Genomic DNA, 17,719 nt, shown 5'->3' with positions numbered 1-17,719 from the left:
TTTATAGGGTCACCATTCTTGTTTTGAGGACCATTTAGGTCTCTGTTTCCTTTTTGAATTTGTACTCTGTGACACCCATGGGCTACTGAGCAACACAGAAATCAGAATTGCATCAACAGACAACGGTCGTGAAGTTTAATGCATTCATTTAAGTTTGGTTTAAAGACTTAAGTCAACAAGAACCAAGAAAAATTTGCAACCAAATGTCGGTACGGACATGTTTCCATGTGCAGGGCCCGAGCGAGGACCTCCAACCCAGCGGACTGCTCAAGAGGCCCAGTGTTTAGTTGCTGCAGGGGTCTTCATCCCATGACCCCATTGTATTTGATTAGGATCGGGTTCCTTCTGACACAGGTGTGGAAACATACAGAAGATGAATCTCTTCTGGTATGGATCGACTTTGAAAAAAAAAAAAAAGAATGTAGGCACAGGAAAAGCTCATATGCAGCAGTAAGGAATATGTTTCTTATATTTGTAGAGTCAGGTACTTTTATTTTGAGAAACCAAAATGTCCAGGACCTCTGCAGAAACTTGAAGGAGGGAAGTTTCTCATGGGGAATGTGTGGACACCCTGCAGACAATCCAGCTGCGTAGACATGGGTTTATGTCTTTAGCATCGCATAGCAGCTTTTATCCCTATAGGTACAGCTGAGTACACACGGCACACATGCAGCGTAGTGTCCCAACAAATTTCCAAACCAGGACAAAGCCTGTGTAACACTAAGACATTTGACTAGCAGGGATTACCGCTAATAAGTAAACCAATTTGTATTGGGGCAAGTAAAATTGACTTCAGGCAGGTAGATTTCTGAAATTAAAAACATTTACATTGAATGGGCATGTGGCAGTTTTTCCTGGAAGGAGTAAGCATGCTCTTTCAACACTCCCTGGTTAAAAAGCAAGCCAAAGAAATGTGTGTGATGTCAAGCCGGTGCACATTTACTTACAAATGTGCTTCGGCTGGACCAGCTCATCAATCAGTGACATCACAGATGACGTCAAACTGGAGCTCTGTTGCAGTCGTGGTCCTTAAAGTCGTGATATCAGAGATACTGTTTGACTATTTCAAGACGTCATTCACCGCTGATGTTTGGACAAACCTCAAAGTAATCTTGCAAAGTTTTAGACAGCCTCTGGATTAGGGGTGTGCCATATCGTATCGTTCACGATAATACCGGTATATTTTTTTTATGGGTAAAAACTTCTTGACAAAGTGGCGTAAGGATTTCCTATTAATTACCTAGACCTTGGCGGCCCGCCAGAGTCTCTTGTGCTGCTCTAACGTCACATTTCAAGCTACTGAAACTATATCTACACTATTCATAACAAAGTTATTTTGCGTTGTGTCTCTGCTCAGCAGTGTCTGTCACCCGTCAGTCAGTCTAAACCCCGACCCACCTCTCTGTCCTCCTCCAAGACATGCGCACGCATTCACACACACGCACTGAATATACCGAGCTGCCCTCCCACTGCACTTCAAAACAAGCACCTACCTGTCTGTAATGTATCAGTCCCGTCCCCTCTCTCTCTCTCTCTGTGCGTCTGCGTGTGCGTGAGCCGATCTAAATACTGTCAACATGTCCTGTCAGAGGTCCAAACGGTCCAAACACTGTTGCATTGTGCCGTTCGTTAGCCGCGAGCTAACATTAGCTAACAATTAAAGTTGTTTTAATCACAAAAAGCTACTATTAGTTCCTGTCGCTTCACAAATGCAGCTTTCAAAATAAGAGCACAGAATCCACCACAGAAATTACAAGACTGTCAAAATAAGATGCCTTAAATAAAACATAGAAGAACCTTTATTCTCCTTTACAATAATTAATTAAAATAGGCAATGATGTGTTTGTGAGGTGTTTGCTCACATTTAGCTCTCAAAGTGGACGAGATTGATCACATTGTACTATAAAATGTACAAAATTTTCTCCCAGGGGGCCCCCAGACCCCCTAGAAGGTTATTTTTTTATTATTATTCGCTAATACTCAAGTAAGTAATTTTTTTGTATTTGGCAACTGTTGAGATTTGCAATTTACACTACATTTAGATTTATGATTGATTTTTATTTTGTTGTACAATTTTTATTTATTTATATGGACTACAAAATAATTTTCTATATATTTTTCAGTATTTTTGACATCGTCAAGAATATCGTTATCGCGATAATACTCTGAAATATCGTGATAATCTTTTAGGGCCATATCGCCCACCCCTACTCTGGATTAAATTTTTTTTCTTGGAAACATTTTAGTTAACATTATTTTTTGGCCTCTTGGAGTATTGCCAAAGGCTTATTGAGTGCAGCTGGAAATGCAGAGGGAGTTTAATATGTGCATTGTTTCATTGGAGTGAAAAATCTGAGCTTTTAAGTTAAAGTTTGCCTGCAGTAGTTGTTTATTTCTCACCTTGGCACATTTAAAACCGCCAACATGTAGTTTTTCAGGTAGATCTGAAGTAATCTTCTTACAAAAGGCTGCATGCCACCTCCTTACCATACAAGATTCATGTTTCATACACAAACACAACCCTACCTGTAACCAAATCCACCCACCTTGCATTGTTTTAGCTACGGTGTCAGTAGTTAATATTTTTTTCTGTCCACCTCTTAGCGAGGGTACAATTTGTACAAGCAGGGAGAACTTTTTCCTTGTGCCACATGTTTTTCACTGAAGCGTCTGTGAATCTTTGAATCGGAGGTTGTGATTGAATTTGGCAGAAAAGGAAATGAGCAGAGTGTGTAACCTGATGGCTCTCAAGACGATGGAGAGGAGCAGAGAATCTAAGCACTTAAAGGTAATGCTGGGTATTCATGGCGGTGCCGTATGTAATCATGGCAGGCTGTTATAGTTATGGGAGTATGCAATATGGCTGGAATGTTTTCAGTTTTTGTTTTATATTAGCAAAGGATAGCCAAATTTGTTAAAGGGAGTAGATCTCTCAAAACTTCCTGTTTGTTCCGCTGCAGTTTGTTGTTCCTTGCTTATAAAAACCTTTTCTAAAGGGTTATTATGACGTGCTTCAGTGAAATTTTACTCTGCGGGCACCCATAAGTGGAGGCTGGTGAATAAACAGCTCGTTACTGACGAAAGTAAAACACAGTGGGAATAATATAAAGTGTCTTTATAGGGGAAATCAAAATTGTTGTCAAGATGCACTAGTAAACACTTAAAAATGTCCGTCATCTGCAAAATTTTTTGATGGATTTTATTTCGAGGAAGTTGCCAGTTCAGCAGGATAAGCTCCCTCTGCACTAAGTGGCTGTGGTGAAACCGTACAGTATCATATCTCATCACATTTCCTGCTACAGTACATCTGTGCCTGTTTGTTTTCCTTGTCTCTCGCCCAGAGGGGTTTCTGTTGTTTCACCAGGCCGGCCCAGACGTTCACCCTGTTCTGTGCCGCACATCCAGTGGTGTTGTTGACTGTGTTCAGCGAGAGATCCCCTGCCCTTTCCTGAAACAAAACTGCTTACCACAGAGTTGGAACAAACCATGTCCTTACAGCGAGGGGGGGGGGGGGGCAGTTCATGCTGGTTATGGCAGAGGATGTTATCTAGATTATCTAGCATTTTATGGTGGTATTTAGGATACCACTGTATAGTATCATGAGTTAGATGAGCAGATGGAAAACAAAGCCTGTGTGTGATCTTTGAGGCCACATATGCATTTACTGCTTTAGGGCTTCTATTTGGAGTTTAAAGGATATGAATTATAAGTAAACCATAGGCCTCCACCCAACCCCAGCATTCGTATTCTTTTTTTACATTTCTCTTCTAGCTTGGCAGCATCGTTATCCTTTATTGAAAAGAGAAGAAACCTTATTTTTAACTGACCGATATGATGATGGTGTCAGTCTTGTCAGTGAAGTCATCATCTTACCTGTCATCTGAAAAAGATATTGGCCATGAAAGGCCTGTCGGTATCTGTGTATAATATACATATACATTTTGGTTATCAATGAATTTTCCACCTCTAAAATTGGTATCGACATCTGCCTCAAAAATCCCATATTGGTCAGGCTCTATCCAGGATAATCGAGACATGAATTTTCTTATGCTTATTTCATGGTGTGGATAGTTAGTTGCTGTGTCTGTGTTATTTCCAATGAAAACACAGGAAACAAGGCAAGACTGGGTCGTTTCCTTATTCCCTTTTTTAGGACTTGGAGTGCTCGTTTGTGGCAAAAGAGCACCATGCTTAAAACAGGCTTGTAATAGTTGCTTAGCAACATTAGGGAACTATTATCTGCGTTGTACACATGCATTTTTACAGGACTACCAGCGTCAAAAACAAGTGTGAACACGCTGTTCAAGTTATCCTTGCCAACCATCACAGTCCACCTCAGTGGGATTGCCTAAACCTGGCTTCAGTCCCAGTATCCCACATCCCCTCTGCCTTGTGGTGAATTGGTCCTGGTCACTACTACTGTGTGTTTCACCAGCATAAAAACCAAGTTTTAACAACTCTACCTCTTGGTTCTCTGCAGTCCAATTTAATTGTGTAACACATACTGGTGAGTGGAAGGTGGCAGTCTTGGGCGAGCTCCCATGTGTCCCAGTATTGAGTTAACATTCATTATTCACATGTCATTAGGTTCCCAATCAGTCACCATTCATTATGTAAGAAGTGAACTGCCAGTTCAGAGAGGCTGAGAGAAGGTGGAAGCTTGTCAGTCTCTATTGTGCCCCTTTTCCACTTCTATGACATTTACAGAGAAAAATAATTGTGTCAGTGTTTGCAAACAAGAGTCAAATTAACTACATGTGCAAACTACCTGAAAACAATCAGTGCTTCTCGAGGATGGCAAAATCATTATCAATATTATTTTGGGATCATGATTACTTTATAATTACTGATTTACTTTGAAAACATATATTTTATTCGATTTTTTTATTTTTATTTTAAATACATAAATAACTGGATTTTCTTGAATATAAAATATATTTAATCGGAAAAATGGTAATAAAAGAAAATATATAAAATAATATTTACATTTAAATATATAATATACAAATTAATTGGATAAAAAAAAAACCAAGAACAACTGCTTTGTAAAAATTAGACTGCCACAACCTGCTGATAAAAAACATATTTAACATTTTGGCAAACTAAATTCAACATATGCCAGTCAGTAACTCAGTGAAATGGGCAAAAGCTTTATCGGTATCTTGTTTTCATGATAGTTGGAAGCCAAAAATCATAACAGAAAATAAAGTTTGATTAGTCATGCAGCCTATTTTATATTCTATTTTGTAAAATTAGAGATGATAGAAAATCAAACCCAGTGATGGTGAGGTTTTTGGCTGTCATGATGACATTTCTGCTCCCAGCTGCACTCTAGATTTTAGACTGATTGAATGAACTCCACATAATGACTTTTCCAAAATAGCATCCAGTGTTTTGGAAAATAAGCTTTTTACGTTTTACTGAGTCATGTAGACCTACTCAGTGTACGAGTACAGGAGCTGAGTGTTGCTCTCTCCATTAGTTGTCCTCAGTGGCTTCCTTACATAAGACATAATGAACCTTTCTGTTAGGCTCGGACATGTCGGGTAACTATGAAGTCATGTTTGAAATGTCAGCTCGGGTCATCCAGATTTGATTACCCCATAATGTTTTTTAAATTTTTATATCTACATGTGATAGCTTATAATAAGACACACTTCATTCAAAGATACAGAAAGACTCAGAGGAGGGTAGTGCTGCAGAAACAGCTGACCAGCATTTGGCTGGCTGGTTATTGTAAGCTGCTGTGGATAAGAACATCGGCTCATAAACTGCCTTGAAATAAGTCTCATTGCAGCAAGTTAAAATAGATTTTTTTTTCACAAGATTGCATAACAATAACAGAAATCTGCACTATGATTTGCTCTTACTTATATTGCCCATTGAAGCTTTTTTTTGCATGCTTAGGAGCTTCTGCAGAATAGAGTGAATGCTATGTTTGTAGCAGTCCTTTGAGAAAGGCCCAAAGAATGAGAGCTATATGCAAACCACTGTGTCATGTTCTCTGGCAGTACCCCCTGTTCTGAGGCCTGAGCTAACCTGTGATAATCTTGTCCCAAAAACGTGTCATAAGCTCCTGTATGCCCTCCTCCTGAGCTCCCAAAATGACCCTCAATCCTTCAGTACAACTCTGAGCTCCTAAAGCCCCTCATCTAACCTCCATCCGATAAACCTGAAGAGACCAATAGCCCTATTATAGCCTGTTATGGGGGTCAGGGTTATTAGGACCTTCAGCTGCACTCCTGAATCTGGGAATACAAAACGTATTGGGATAAAAGGGGTCAATATATTGCAATATACCACAATACTGTAAACGCAGACATATATTAGCATTTCGTTAATCTAATTTAATTATTAGTTTAGTTTCAGTGTTTAGATAGTGTTTTTGAGAAGGATAATATCATGAGTCAAGTCTATCATATGTATATTTTCACAAGTGTAATATGGAACTTTCCTTTCCAAGGAACGTGTAGATAGTAAAAGTAAAATCTCACAGAGCTGCGACTGGTGTTGCTACAGTTAGTGTTGTCTGTTTTTATGCTGGTCCCTGTTGTATATTGTGGCTTCTTGCTCAATCTTTACTTAAATTTGTGTAATTACTTCTTGAACAGATTAGAAAATAAAATGCATCAAAACACATAAAACCCACACCCTGAATAACACAACTCACCACCAGCACATGCACAGTTGGCCTTGGTTGTCAACATAAAGACGAAACAACAGAGACAAGACACTCTACAAATGCCATCACACAACAATAAAAGGACAAAACAAGGACATATTTTTGTTCATGCATAGATTACGAATGTAAACTCAAGACATGAGACTCCCCAAAGAATTTAGCACATAACAGGTTAAATACTCCCCTAAAGGAAGAAATACATTACCCACAACAATACCTCTCTCTACAGTAGGTCGCCCAAAGTTTAGTTACCAATCTATGTAATAGTTATGGATCAGATCAGATTTTTTTCTTTGTTGGATATCCCAATCCAGTGATTTTGGCTAATATTGGCCCAATACTAAAACTGAATATCAGATTGATCTGATACTACAATCATCATATCACTTTGGACCAAACTTCTAATGTGTTTGTCTCCTACCATTAAACCCTGATCCATCACCTTGAACAGGGGTTTCAAACTGATCCACCAAAGAACCATGTGGCTACTGGTTTTTGTCCCAACCAAGCAAGAACACTCATAAAACAACAATTGAGAGAAGACAGTTCAGGTGATTCAATGAGTTGGGTCAGATGTTCTGCTTGGTTAGAACGAAAACCTGCAGCCACACCGGGCCTTTCATGGATCAGTTTGACGCACCTGACCTAGAATAAATTATCTGGGGATGAACAGAATTTGGGTCTCACAGAAATGACCTTGTATCCTGGCCCGAAATTCTTAAACATCTTTCATCAGACTTTCAGTACTCAGTTCTTGTATTAGACATCTTAACCATCTTGGGTCAGCAGAGGCAGAGTTTGGCTTTGGTTTTCAGAGGCCCCAATCTCTTGAACAATCCACAATTAAACAAGAACACAGAGGTAGGAGAGAGGGAGGGAAAAATGAAAGGAAGGGGAAACAATTCATTGCATTGTGTTTGCCGGCGCATGGTTGGACCAGTTTTGGCAGGGTTGCAGGAAAACAGAGGCTAAAAAGAGGCAGAGGGGGAAGAGGTGGCAGATGAAGTGATCAGACCTTGAATGACGAGGTCCCCCTCAATGCACAAGCCCTTGAATCATTCAAGCATCATACTTGCAACTTCATCGCACACTCCCACATATATGTGGCAATGCTGAAGAAGAAAAAAGATGGGGAAAGCAGTGAGCCCTGTGTGAAGAAGGTAAGGAAAAAAAGACAGCAGGGTTGTAAGAAAGGTGACGCCCTGACATCAGTTGCTGGAGGTTTAGGATATCGGGTTCCAGATGAAGCTGGAAAAGTCAATAACCAACAGTTGGCTGATATTGGAGGTGGAAGTTAGCCGATAGTACATTCGTGTGCGTTGGATTTTCATCTCTGTGTTATGGCTGATTGTCTTGATCTTTGAGAGCTGTAATGTTTGATTATGGACCTCTCGACACCTGTTTGAAATGTGTTGATGCTTTAGGCTGCATTGTAGTGATGGGGCACTACTATGGACACTAGATGACTGAACTGAGAGAAAAAGCAAGATACAGAAATAAGAAAAGTTTATACTGTTGATGAAAAAACCTTCAGTTATAAGGACTTGTTGGACAGCAGCTCTGTCCTATGACAGTTGTGTTCTGGTAACTATTTTGATAATTAATTTGTCATGCGAATATGTGAAGATTTGCTGCTTTTCATTTTGTTGAATGTGAATTTTATATTATTGGTTGGACAAAACCAGTATTGTGAAGGCATTTTCTCACCATTTTACAAAGCAAATTATTAATTGATGGGAAAACATTATTGACTGCTTAATCCATAATAAAAAAATAATTGTTCGTTTAACTACAACACTTATTAACAGTAAAACCCTGCTTTTACATAGTGATAGTATGTGACGTAACAGTCAAAGGGACATTTTCTGCATTGAGTACATTTTCTGTATTATACATACTTCGTCCACCGCTGTGAATGAGTGAATGAAGACAGCCACCCACACAGTTTCCTGGTATCTGACGTACACACACACACACACACACACACATACACAGAGGATGTGTCTGAATGTCAGAAATTTCGTCATTTCTCTGAAAATATTTGCTTGTTTTGTGCTCAAGGACAATCGTTTTCGACAAGGAGAATGATAAAGAATGGAAGTGAAATTAGGAATGGCACTCATTCTGCTCCTTTTATCAAGTCTTTGAAAAGCTTGTCCCCACCTCCGTCACAGGACTGAAGCATTGGCAGAACGTCTCATTTCCCAATACATATCTTTACAAAATGATTTGCACTGGTTTGTGGGCGTCATTCAGCAACTTTTCCTTGTCAGAGATGGAAGAAGTCTCATAACTTCATGTTATTTTCTTGCTTCACTACACAAACACCCACTGGCATGTTTTGTTCTTGTTTAATGGTTTTATGGTAGGAATAAGTCAGCTATTCATACTCTAAATTTTATCAGTACACAAATTATGATGTGCCAAGCTATTGACTGTGTAATAGCGGAAAGATTAACAAAGCGATAGAATCATGGTCAGCTTGTGGCCTGACTACAGTTAATAGCCAAACACCTCCCACTCACTTCACAGACCTAGGGTGAACTGTTGTACCTCGTGTCAGCTGTGTGGCCTTGTCGCTGGTTGATAATAGCCCCTTTGTCTCCATTATCTTTTAAAGTCAAACTGAACTCAAAGCTGGGCTCTTCTGGTTCTGCCTCTTCTTTTTATCAGCCTTTTTTTTTAGTTTATATCTCTCAAAACATTTCAAAGTTGTACTACTGTCCTTGCATTAACCCAGCATGACCTGACATAAAAAGAAATGGTCATTATAGATGCAGTCCTACCTTCCTCCTAATGGTTGGCTATTGGATTTCAAGTGTCCTCACAACCCATAATTAAAGGAGAGTTCAGATTTTTTTCAATTGGGGTTGTATGAGATACTTAACCATAGACAGTGTATTACCTACTGTAGATGGTAGCCTACAGCCCCAGTTTGAAGAAGCAGTCTGATATTGAAGATAAATAATGTATTGTTGTGGATGGGGCAGCAGCAAAACATATTTTAGCCCCCTGAAATCCATATTAGTTTAAGGCTATACTATATTTAGAATATATTACAACACAAATAAAGTAGCTGATCGAGGTAACGATAGACCAGCAACTCCAATGTTCAGCAAGGTTAAATTACTGTTTTTGTGAAGGGAATCTGGTTGCTTTAAAGAGAGCACATATAAATATAATTGTGTCAGTTCCCTGTTGAAAAGGGCTGTAAATAAAGTCTCAACTGATGTTGATTTTTACTTTTTTTTTCTTTTTCCTAATGGCTAAAATACATTTTGCTGCTTACCCCCTCCACAGCAGTGCATTGCTTAGTTTTCTCCATAATGGGGGATGTGCTGTCCACCATCTACTGTAGGTAATACAGAGACTAATGCAACATACAACTGTGAATGTGCTCTACTTTAATTCACTTGTCCTGTATTGATTTCTGATCCCCTTTCTGCTCTCTGTCCACCAGCAGATCCAGTTTGCGGACCAGAAACAGGAATTCAACAAGCGTCCCTCTAAGATCGGCCGCCGCTCCTTGTCCCGCTCCATCTCCCAGTCCTCCACAGACAGCTACAGTTCAGGTAGACACGCAACACATTCTCTTCCTGTTGCTCAATCTCAATAACCCACTTATCAGACAGCAAATATGACCTGTTTCCATTAGGTTTTTTATGATACCTTAGATATAGAAAGTGTTTCACCTGGAAGAATAGTTGGCTGGCTTTATCTGTTTCCTTTGCTTGATTGTACTTTCTGCCCAGCTCACCTCTGTCCTTGCCAGCTCTCACATCTCGCACTCTGACACTGTGGTTCATGTGAAAATGTGGGCTCTGCATTAGAGGATTAACTGCTGGTGGTCTGCTGGTCAGTGAGGGGGAGAGGGGTGGGAAGTGTTGGGCGTGGTTTAAACTAAACTACATCCCCAGCCCCATTCATGACTAATGCAGTGTGAGAGAAATGAATAACTGTTTGTTTAATCCATACAAAAACTTGCGCAGTGACTTCCTCGAGTCTTGACGTCAGAGGCTGTGTATGGCATACAATAAGTGTACTGCATTACTCAAATTGGCAAAGTACTAGGGCTGGGCAATATATCACTATATTTTTTTAATGTGATATGGAATTAGACCATATCGCATATATCGATATAGTTCAAATTTGTGCTGTGATCCTTGCTCCAGGCAAGCTGCTTTACATATAAATGCTGCCCTTACTAGGGTTTGTCATATTTAGTTCTTGTGTAATGTTCGTTATTCTTTTCTCATATAAATATATTGATTTCAGAAAAAGATTGGCCTATTTAATTTCATAGGCTATTTTTATTTAAGTTTTTTTTTTATTATTTAAATGTGCACTTCATGGAGCTTTGATTTAAAAAAAAAAAAAAAAAAAAAGGTGCTCCTGTTATACAGTATTTATATTCACTGAAATAAACGGTTTCAATAAAACTACTTGTGACATGTCATATTTGACTTTGACTGAACATTTGCTCTCACTTTGCGAAAAAAATATTTGTGCCTCTCTAAAATAAGGAAAAATCAGGGAAAAAATTTGGCTTTATCATCAAGATGAGAGAGCACAGTCTGATATGAATAATCCTGTTCTCTTCTCCTGCTCTCTCTTAACCTTTTGTCCCTCTCCTCTTGTCATCACCACTCAAAGAGCCTTAAAACTTGAAGCAGCTTAAGCAATTCATAAACATTTCTGAAAAACTCTGCTTTTAGACATCCTGCCGTGTTTCAGGGTCAGTCACAGGCAATAGTTCTCCCAATGACACCATTAACGCGATGAATTAATCCGTACTGCTCGGACAGCGTCACTTCTAGTGACAGGATATGTTGAACAGACAGATGGATGGCAGATGGACAAATGGACTCTCAGTCAGTATTAGTGAGTGGCTGTAATGGGCCCATAAGATCAGGGGTGCTAAAATATTCAAGTGGGTATTAATTCAGTACTCTTAGTAAGAAAAGATTTAGTCCTGTGACTACCCAGGGCACATCTGCAGCCCGCCACATTTGGTAGCCAAGTACTAATCAGGATGAGCTGCGAAAAATAACCTTGTTTCGTTCTTCCAGGAACTAAATGTGTTCTTAACATCAAAACACTTCACCCTTAACTGCTCACATATAGGGGTTTTCCATAGTAAGTGAGGTTTGCTGAGCCATGCCATGAATGGACATGAGCAGTTGATCCATGTTGGCACAGCTCGAGTGTTTTTCCACTGCACAGCACAGCAAGGTAAAGTTGTTTACCTTGATGTGTTGGAGGTGTACTCGTCATAAACCACAGTAAGAGCCTGTCACCTGCACCACCTTTCAAGTCCCTGCAGCTGTTACTGTTTGTGCTGTTTCTGCCTGTAATATTTAAAACTAAACTGCTGACCAAATGCTCACTGGTTGATTAGACCTGTTTATATTAAAGGTATAACATGTTACTTTTTCAGGTTTAAATGTTAAAAAACAGCAAGACCTAAATGTTTCTAGCAAGCCTGTCAATGAGACAGAAAAATATTCTTAAAATCTTTTCCCCCTGTTTGAGAATTAGATGTAGTGTTATTCACCAGATGTAGACAGCTTGAAGAAGCCATTGGCCGCCTATTTTAGACAGAACTCTCTCCTTCCACTATCTCCGGTATCTAGATCTGTATCCTGGGCTTGGCACCACCCAAGATGATTGTGATTGGTTTAAAGGAAAGAAAACAATCCAGAGCATTTATCCTTTATCCCAGAATGATGATGAGTGCAGCGATACATTTCTCCAGGGCTATGGAGATAGTTCTGTCTGTGAGACTCATTTGATGTAATTAATGTAAATTTCTGAGCAGGTATTTTACAAGCGACTGTCTCTTAACCACAAGACCATACTCTAAGAATTAAATGTATAAGTTTCAAGCAGTTAAAGCTGCTAAGCGAAGCTTAAAGATCAAAGTTGGGTTTCTTAGGTGAGATTTGGATTTGTTCCAGTTAGTATGTAACACACATCTTGTGTTCCTTTTCTTCTTATTTCTCTTCACTTTTTTTACTTCCCTCTTCTCACTTCAGCTCTTATTCACCTCCCTCCTGCAACCAGATCAGGACTCATTATAACACTCGACCTCCCAAGAACCTTCCTCTGTAGCCTGGGGCTGACTGGAATAATGATCTGGATTTTTTTCACTAGATATTGAGATAGTAATGAGAGCACTTTGTCTGCATTTATTTTCCTCAATGGTTTGACAAGCTCATTGTTGCTTGTGCTGTTGGATTCTTCTCATAACAGCAGCTATTATAAATTGAGTGAAATGTGTCGCTGTAGTACTGTTATCGCCCCCTTTGAACCCTCTTTCATTTTTTTTCTCCTGACTCTCTGCTGATTCCCTGTCTTCTTCCATAATTCCTTCACCAGAGTGCCTCTTATTTCTCTGATGGTTCCCACAGTGCAGACGACACGCTTACACCGGTAGTAGTTTTCCCAAGCCATCTTTGGGATAGGTTTCGTTCTTCTCAAGGTGGTGGTCCAAAATCTGTAAAAGCAAAGCATGTGCATTTATGAATTACCTTGTAATAAGTTTAACATGTCAGTAGTTTTGGAGGAAAAATGTGAAAAGTAAAATGTAGTCTGTGTTTTTCAAGTATGTGTCATTAGCCATGTTTCCAATTGAGTGGAAGCAAATTTTGAAGGAAAATTTTGAAATGTCACATTAATGAAAATGCAAATTAGGGACGTTATTATTATTATTATTATTATTATTATTATTATTATTATTATTAACTGGTTTAAAGCGAATAAGCAAAGGTCAGACGATGGCAGTGTTCTGCATTGCTGTAGACTTGTCTGTTAGTGAACAGTAGAAGAAGTAGAGATTGCACGAGAGAGGAAAAAACAACAAATAAGAGGTTGGTAATCGGACAACTTTGGCCACCAACGAGAGAAAATGGAGATTCCTGATTCCTGAAGTCTTCAGGAATTGGATTCAGTTGGGCAACTTATAATTTTTCTTTTACGTCAGGTTGTCTTGACCGGCAGAGAGAAAACAGCTGATCAGTCATGCGGATTAAATTTTCGCTACGTCAGAACTTATTTGGTAAAAGCATTGCCATCTCCTGTTTAGCGCAATAACTATTTTTCGCAATGTACTGAAACTATGTCAAGCGAGTGTAAAAACTTTTATGCATATATTCGAAAGTTTTATCAAATTTTGGTGTTTCCCTCAAACATTTCTCGTGCGAATCTTCAAAACATGAATTAACAAACTAATTTTAGCCTTATATTAAGGTAAGGTTTAGGTTTGAGTTGTGGGATAGTTTAAGGTTATTCTCCCGTTTTTATCTTTTGGATCTATCTACAGTTCTTCTGTGTGAATATAGAAGACTTTTTCTTGACCACCACACTGTCTTTGGCTTTGTCCCAGCGTCCATTGCAATTATCAGTCCAGCCACACTCATGACCCCTAAGATCTCCTCGGCTCCCCCTCTCCCCCACCCTTTCTTCCTGTCGGTACGGATGGAAGATTTTAAAAGAAAATAGTAGACTCATGGATTATTACCTTTTTTTTTTTTTTTTTTTTTTTTAAAAGCCTTTCCCCTCCTGGCACAGTACATCATGTACTTTAACTTCAGCATTGTTAGAGTGCTGGCGAGGTACCCAGTGTTATCTGGTTCTGGTCCATAGTCATTTTATAAGGGTGAGAGTAGTGATAATGACAATTTGTACCTGCTCGTGCACCTGTAGTGAGTCAGTCTGAAGAACAGGATCCACACAGTGCTGGTGCCAGACATGGAGGCATCTCATTACTAAGTACGCTGCTGTATACTGTACCCACTACTGTTTATATCTCCCAGAGGTGCACAGATCCCTCTCTATGATAGCTTTCTTTTTTTCCATACAAGTGTTAACACACATTTGTACTGTGTTTACTTTCTACTGCAGCCTTCAATTGGAAAGAAGCTGGAGTTTTTGCAGACAGCTTTATAATCAATTAACCTCGGTGCTGTGCAGAATCTGTGGCCGACCAAAGTCAAATTGCTGGCTTGGGAAAAATACAGGTTTTATTCACAGGAAAAAAACCTGAAGGCACATTGGGTTTCTTCTGCACTTTGAATAAAGCAAGGCAACTGTATTTGTATGCACCTTTCAGCACAAAGGCTCCCAATTCAGAGCTTTAAGGTTTCAAAGTGCTCTACATAAAACATAAAGGCATTAAGACTCAACACAAGGCAATATAGAAAGACTCACATAAACAGGATTTAAAAGGATTAAAACAAAGTAAAACGGAAGGTTAAAAAAGATTAAATAGAATTAGATAGATGTGTAGCCTAAAGTGTCATGCAAGATATGAAACAAAGTTTAGGTTAATAAAATGTAGTGGCAGACAAAGGTTTAAACTCTCATTAAAAGAAAAGTTTTTGTTTTAGATGTGTATTATGTAAACTGAAAACTATTTTCCCACATTTGGTTTGTGGTAGTGCCTGGACAAGATCTTTGAGACTAAATCCCAATTTTAATGCCAGTGACCAATAACAATGGCTAATATTGTAAATATTTGCGCTAGAATGGAAATGTATCTCTCCTTTGTATATTCTGCATTGATTCTATTCCGATATGAATATACAAAGATTCTCATGAGGCTGCTTCAACAAATACTGCATTGCATTGTAATGTATTTTGGTGCTGAATCATTTAGCTTTATGAAGCAACAGTAGCATTTGAAATTAAATCCTTAGACACACCAGTGTAAAGATCTGAGAACTGCAGCTACTTGACCCCCTCTCCTGGTCTTAGTGAGGACTCTTCATGTCCAGTAGGAGACAGAAGTGGGAAAAGGACCCGGTCTGTCCTAGACATCTTCTCTCCTGTCTGCACTGATGCCAGACAGATTTGCTTCATGTCGATTTTAAAAGTAGTGATTTGAGATGTGACAGTGCAGCTTAGTGACGTCCGTGAAATCCAGTTCCCTAATCTCTCATCTTAGTTTGTTAGACATGTCCCTAAGAGGGGAACGGCGAGTTTCAACCGCCAGAGAAAGAGACAGAGGTCTTCTGTCTTTGTTATCAGTGGGGTTGGAGTATGAGAATGTGCCTGGATGATGTGGCAGTGGCCGGGGGCTGAATTTAATGGCAACGCTTTAATTTTGCTGGTGAATCCCAAAAGGGGTAAGGCAGGGGCGAGTGAAGAGAGGAGGATTTAGGAGGCTGATCCATAAGCTGGTTGTCAACACGCTGACATTGAGGCTGTGATGTTTTGTCTTTGTGTTGCTGAGGCTGCTGTGTGTCAGGGTGCATCATTTTAGGCCTGACTGATGGGTGTTACGGTACTTTAACTGCCCTGAAAAGATGTCTGCATCCCCAGAACAGAATGAACTTATCAGTGCAGTTGATCCCTTTTAGATCAGGTTTCGCTGAGCCATGTGTTGGGTCCTAAGAGGCTTCTGAACCTGTTGACCCCTACGTTGACCATTGGCAGGGGTCCACTAAAACTGGGCTGCTTTGTCCTGGCAGTTTAACAGTCCTGCTTTAGCACCTCTGAGACTGTAAAACCTGAGGCCAATAAATATAGTGTGATCGCTAGGCTTCTTTAAAAATGCGGGTTTGTACAGGATGTCCTGTGTTTAAAAAAAAAAAAAAGAGTTCTCATGACCCATCACTGGTGTTTGTTTCCACCTTCTAATAACAGCTCAGCTCACTGAGGAACCTTGACTGAGGTGGTCCCAAAAACATTCAGGTGCCAGGTTAGAGTTAGCAATACATCGATATAGATTGATTTATCAATTTCTTTGTGAACTATCTAACTGCATCGATGCATATCGCCGTCTTTAATGTATGCTTTTATTTTGAAAATCTCCCAGTTTTGTTGAGCACACAAATCGAAGCTATCTTGAGAGTGGTCTGTGTTCATAGGTGAAAGATCATCACAGGCTCTTTAAGTTAACCCATAAATAACATTTGCACTTAAATGCAATGTGGCACTTTATAGTGAACAGAAGGAACATTTTAATTTCTGTATTCAAAAGAACGGATTGTTTTTCATTTGGATATTTGAATATCTGGAAGAGCCCAGAAATAAAATGGCAAAATCATATTTAAGTTGTTTTATGTGAGTTGATATAAATGTAACGGGTTGTGTTAAAAGGGCATCTCGTATCGATCGATGGCCCCTGAATCGAAGTCACACCGCGGAAGACTTTATAATATCAGCAATGAATCGATCTAATATATCATGGTGAAACCCACGATTTTCACACCTAGCACCAGGTGCAATCCACTGCTTTTGATAATGGAAAACCAAAAAAAGAGCAAGTTGTCTCAATCTTCAACATATCTACAGCCAATTCATTTGGAGGATAAATTATGAAAAGTATGAAAAAGTAGCAATGAAACATTTTTGTAAAGAACAAAAATGCTGTTCAGGCTGTTTCAAAGTGGACGCTTACTTATATTGCAACAAAGACATACTGACAGTGCTGTTCTCTATGTGCGTGTTCCTTCCACAGCGGCCTCATACACGGACAGCTCTGATGATGAGACGTCTCCTCGGGACAAACAGCAGAAGAACTCCAAGGGCAACGGAGACTTCTGCATCAAAAACATCAAACAGGCCGACTTCGGCCGCAGAGAGATCGAGATTGCAGAGCAAGGTAAACCAAACCACAGTCTCCTCTGCTCACTTAAAAAAGTTAACTGTAACAGTAATACAAACATGAGGGCCTACTAGATTTAAGGAGTGTTTTGTGTGTGTGTGTGTGTCTGTGTGTGTCTCTCTGCCTCCTCCACTGCTGGGTGAACATATGTCCCCTGCCGCTCAAGTGAGAACACCATTTAAGAACCAACACATTAACACACATTAATATCATCCCCTAATTACTTCACAGAACATACAGAGAGCCCCAGCTGAACCCTGCAGGCTACAGTCTCACACACACGCACACACGCACGCACGCACACGCACGCACACACAGCATCAGTAACTCCTTCAGCTGGATGAGTCTATGGATTAGTGATGAAGTATTAGAAGGATTAAATGATGGGAATTCCTTCACCATCCAGCTGATTATCCACTTATGTGTTA

General features: G+C 39.6%; 1 protein-coding gene across 2 annotated transcripts in view; it reads left to right on the top strand.

Moving 5' to 3' along the window:
• ahcyl2b (adenosylhomocysteinase like 2b) overlaps positions 1–17,719 on the top strand; it is a 54,413-nt gene that overhangs the window by 20,617 nt on the left and 16,077 nt on the right. Inside the window, exons 2-3 of one of the 2 annotated variants that reach the window (XM_059325659.1) lie at positions 10,146–10,254; positions 17,145–17,288. In XM_059325659.1, coding sequence (XP_059181642.1) covers positions 10,146–10,254; positions 17,145–17,288 — 253 coding nt within the window. Of the gene's footprint in view, positions 1–10,142; positions 10,255–17,144; positions 17,289–17,719 lie in introns of both variants that reach the window. The other variant, XM_059325658.1, reaches the window with a different exon arrangement.

The sequence above is a fragment of the Centropristis striata genome, chromosome 22 (genome assembly GCF_030273125.1).
Source record: "Centropristis striata isolate RG_2023a ecotype Rhode Island chromosome 22, C.striata_1.0, whole genome shotgun sequence".
Lineage (NCBI taxonomy): Eukaryota > Metazoa > Chordata > Actinopteri > Perciformes > Serranidae > Centropristis > Centropristis striata.
The sequence above is the reverse complement of the archived record's forward strand: the minus strand, read 5'-3'. Positions and strand labels throughout refer to the sequence as shown.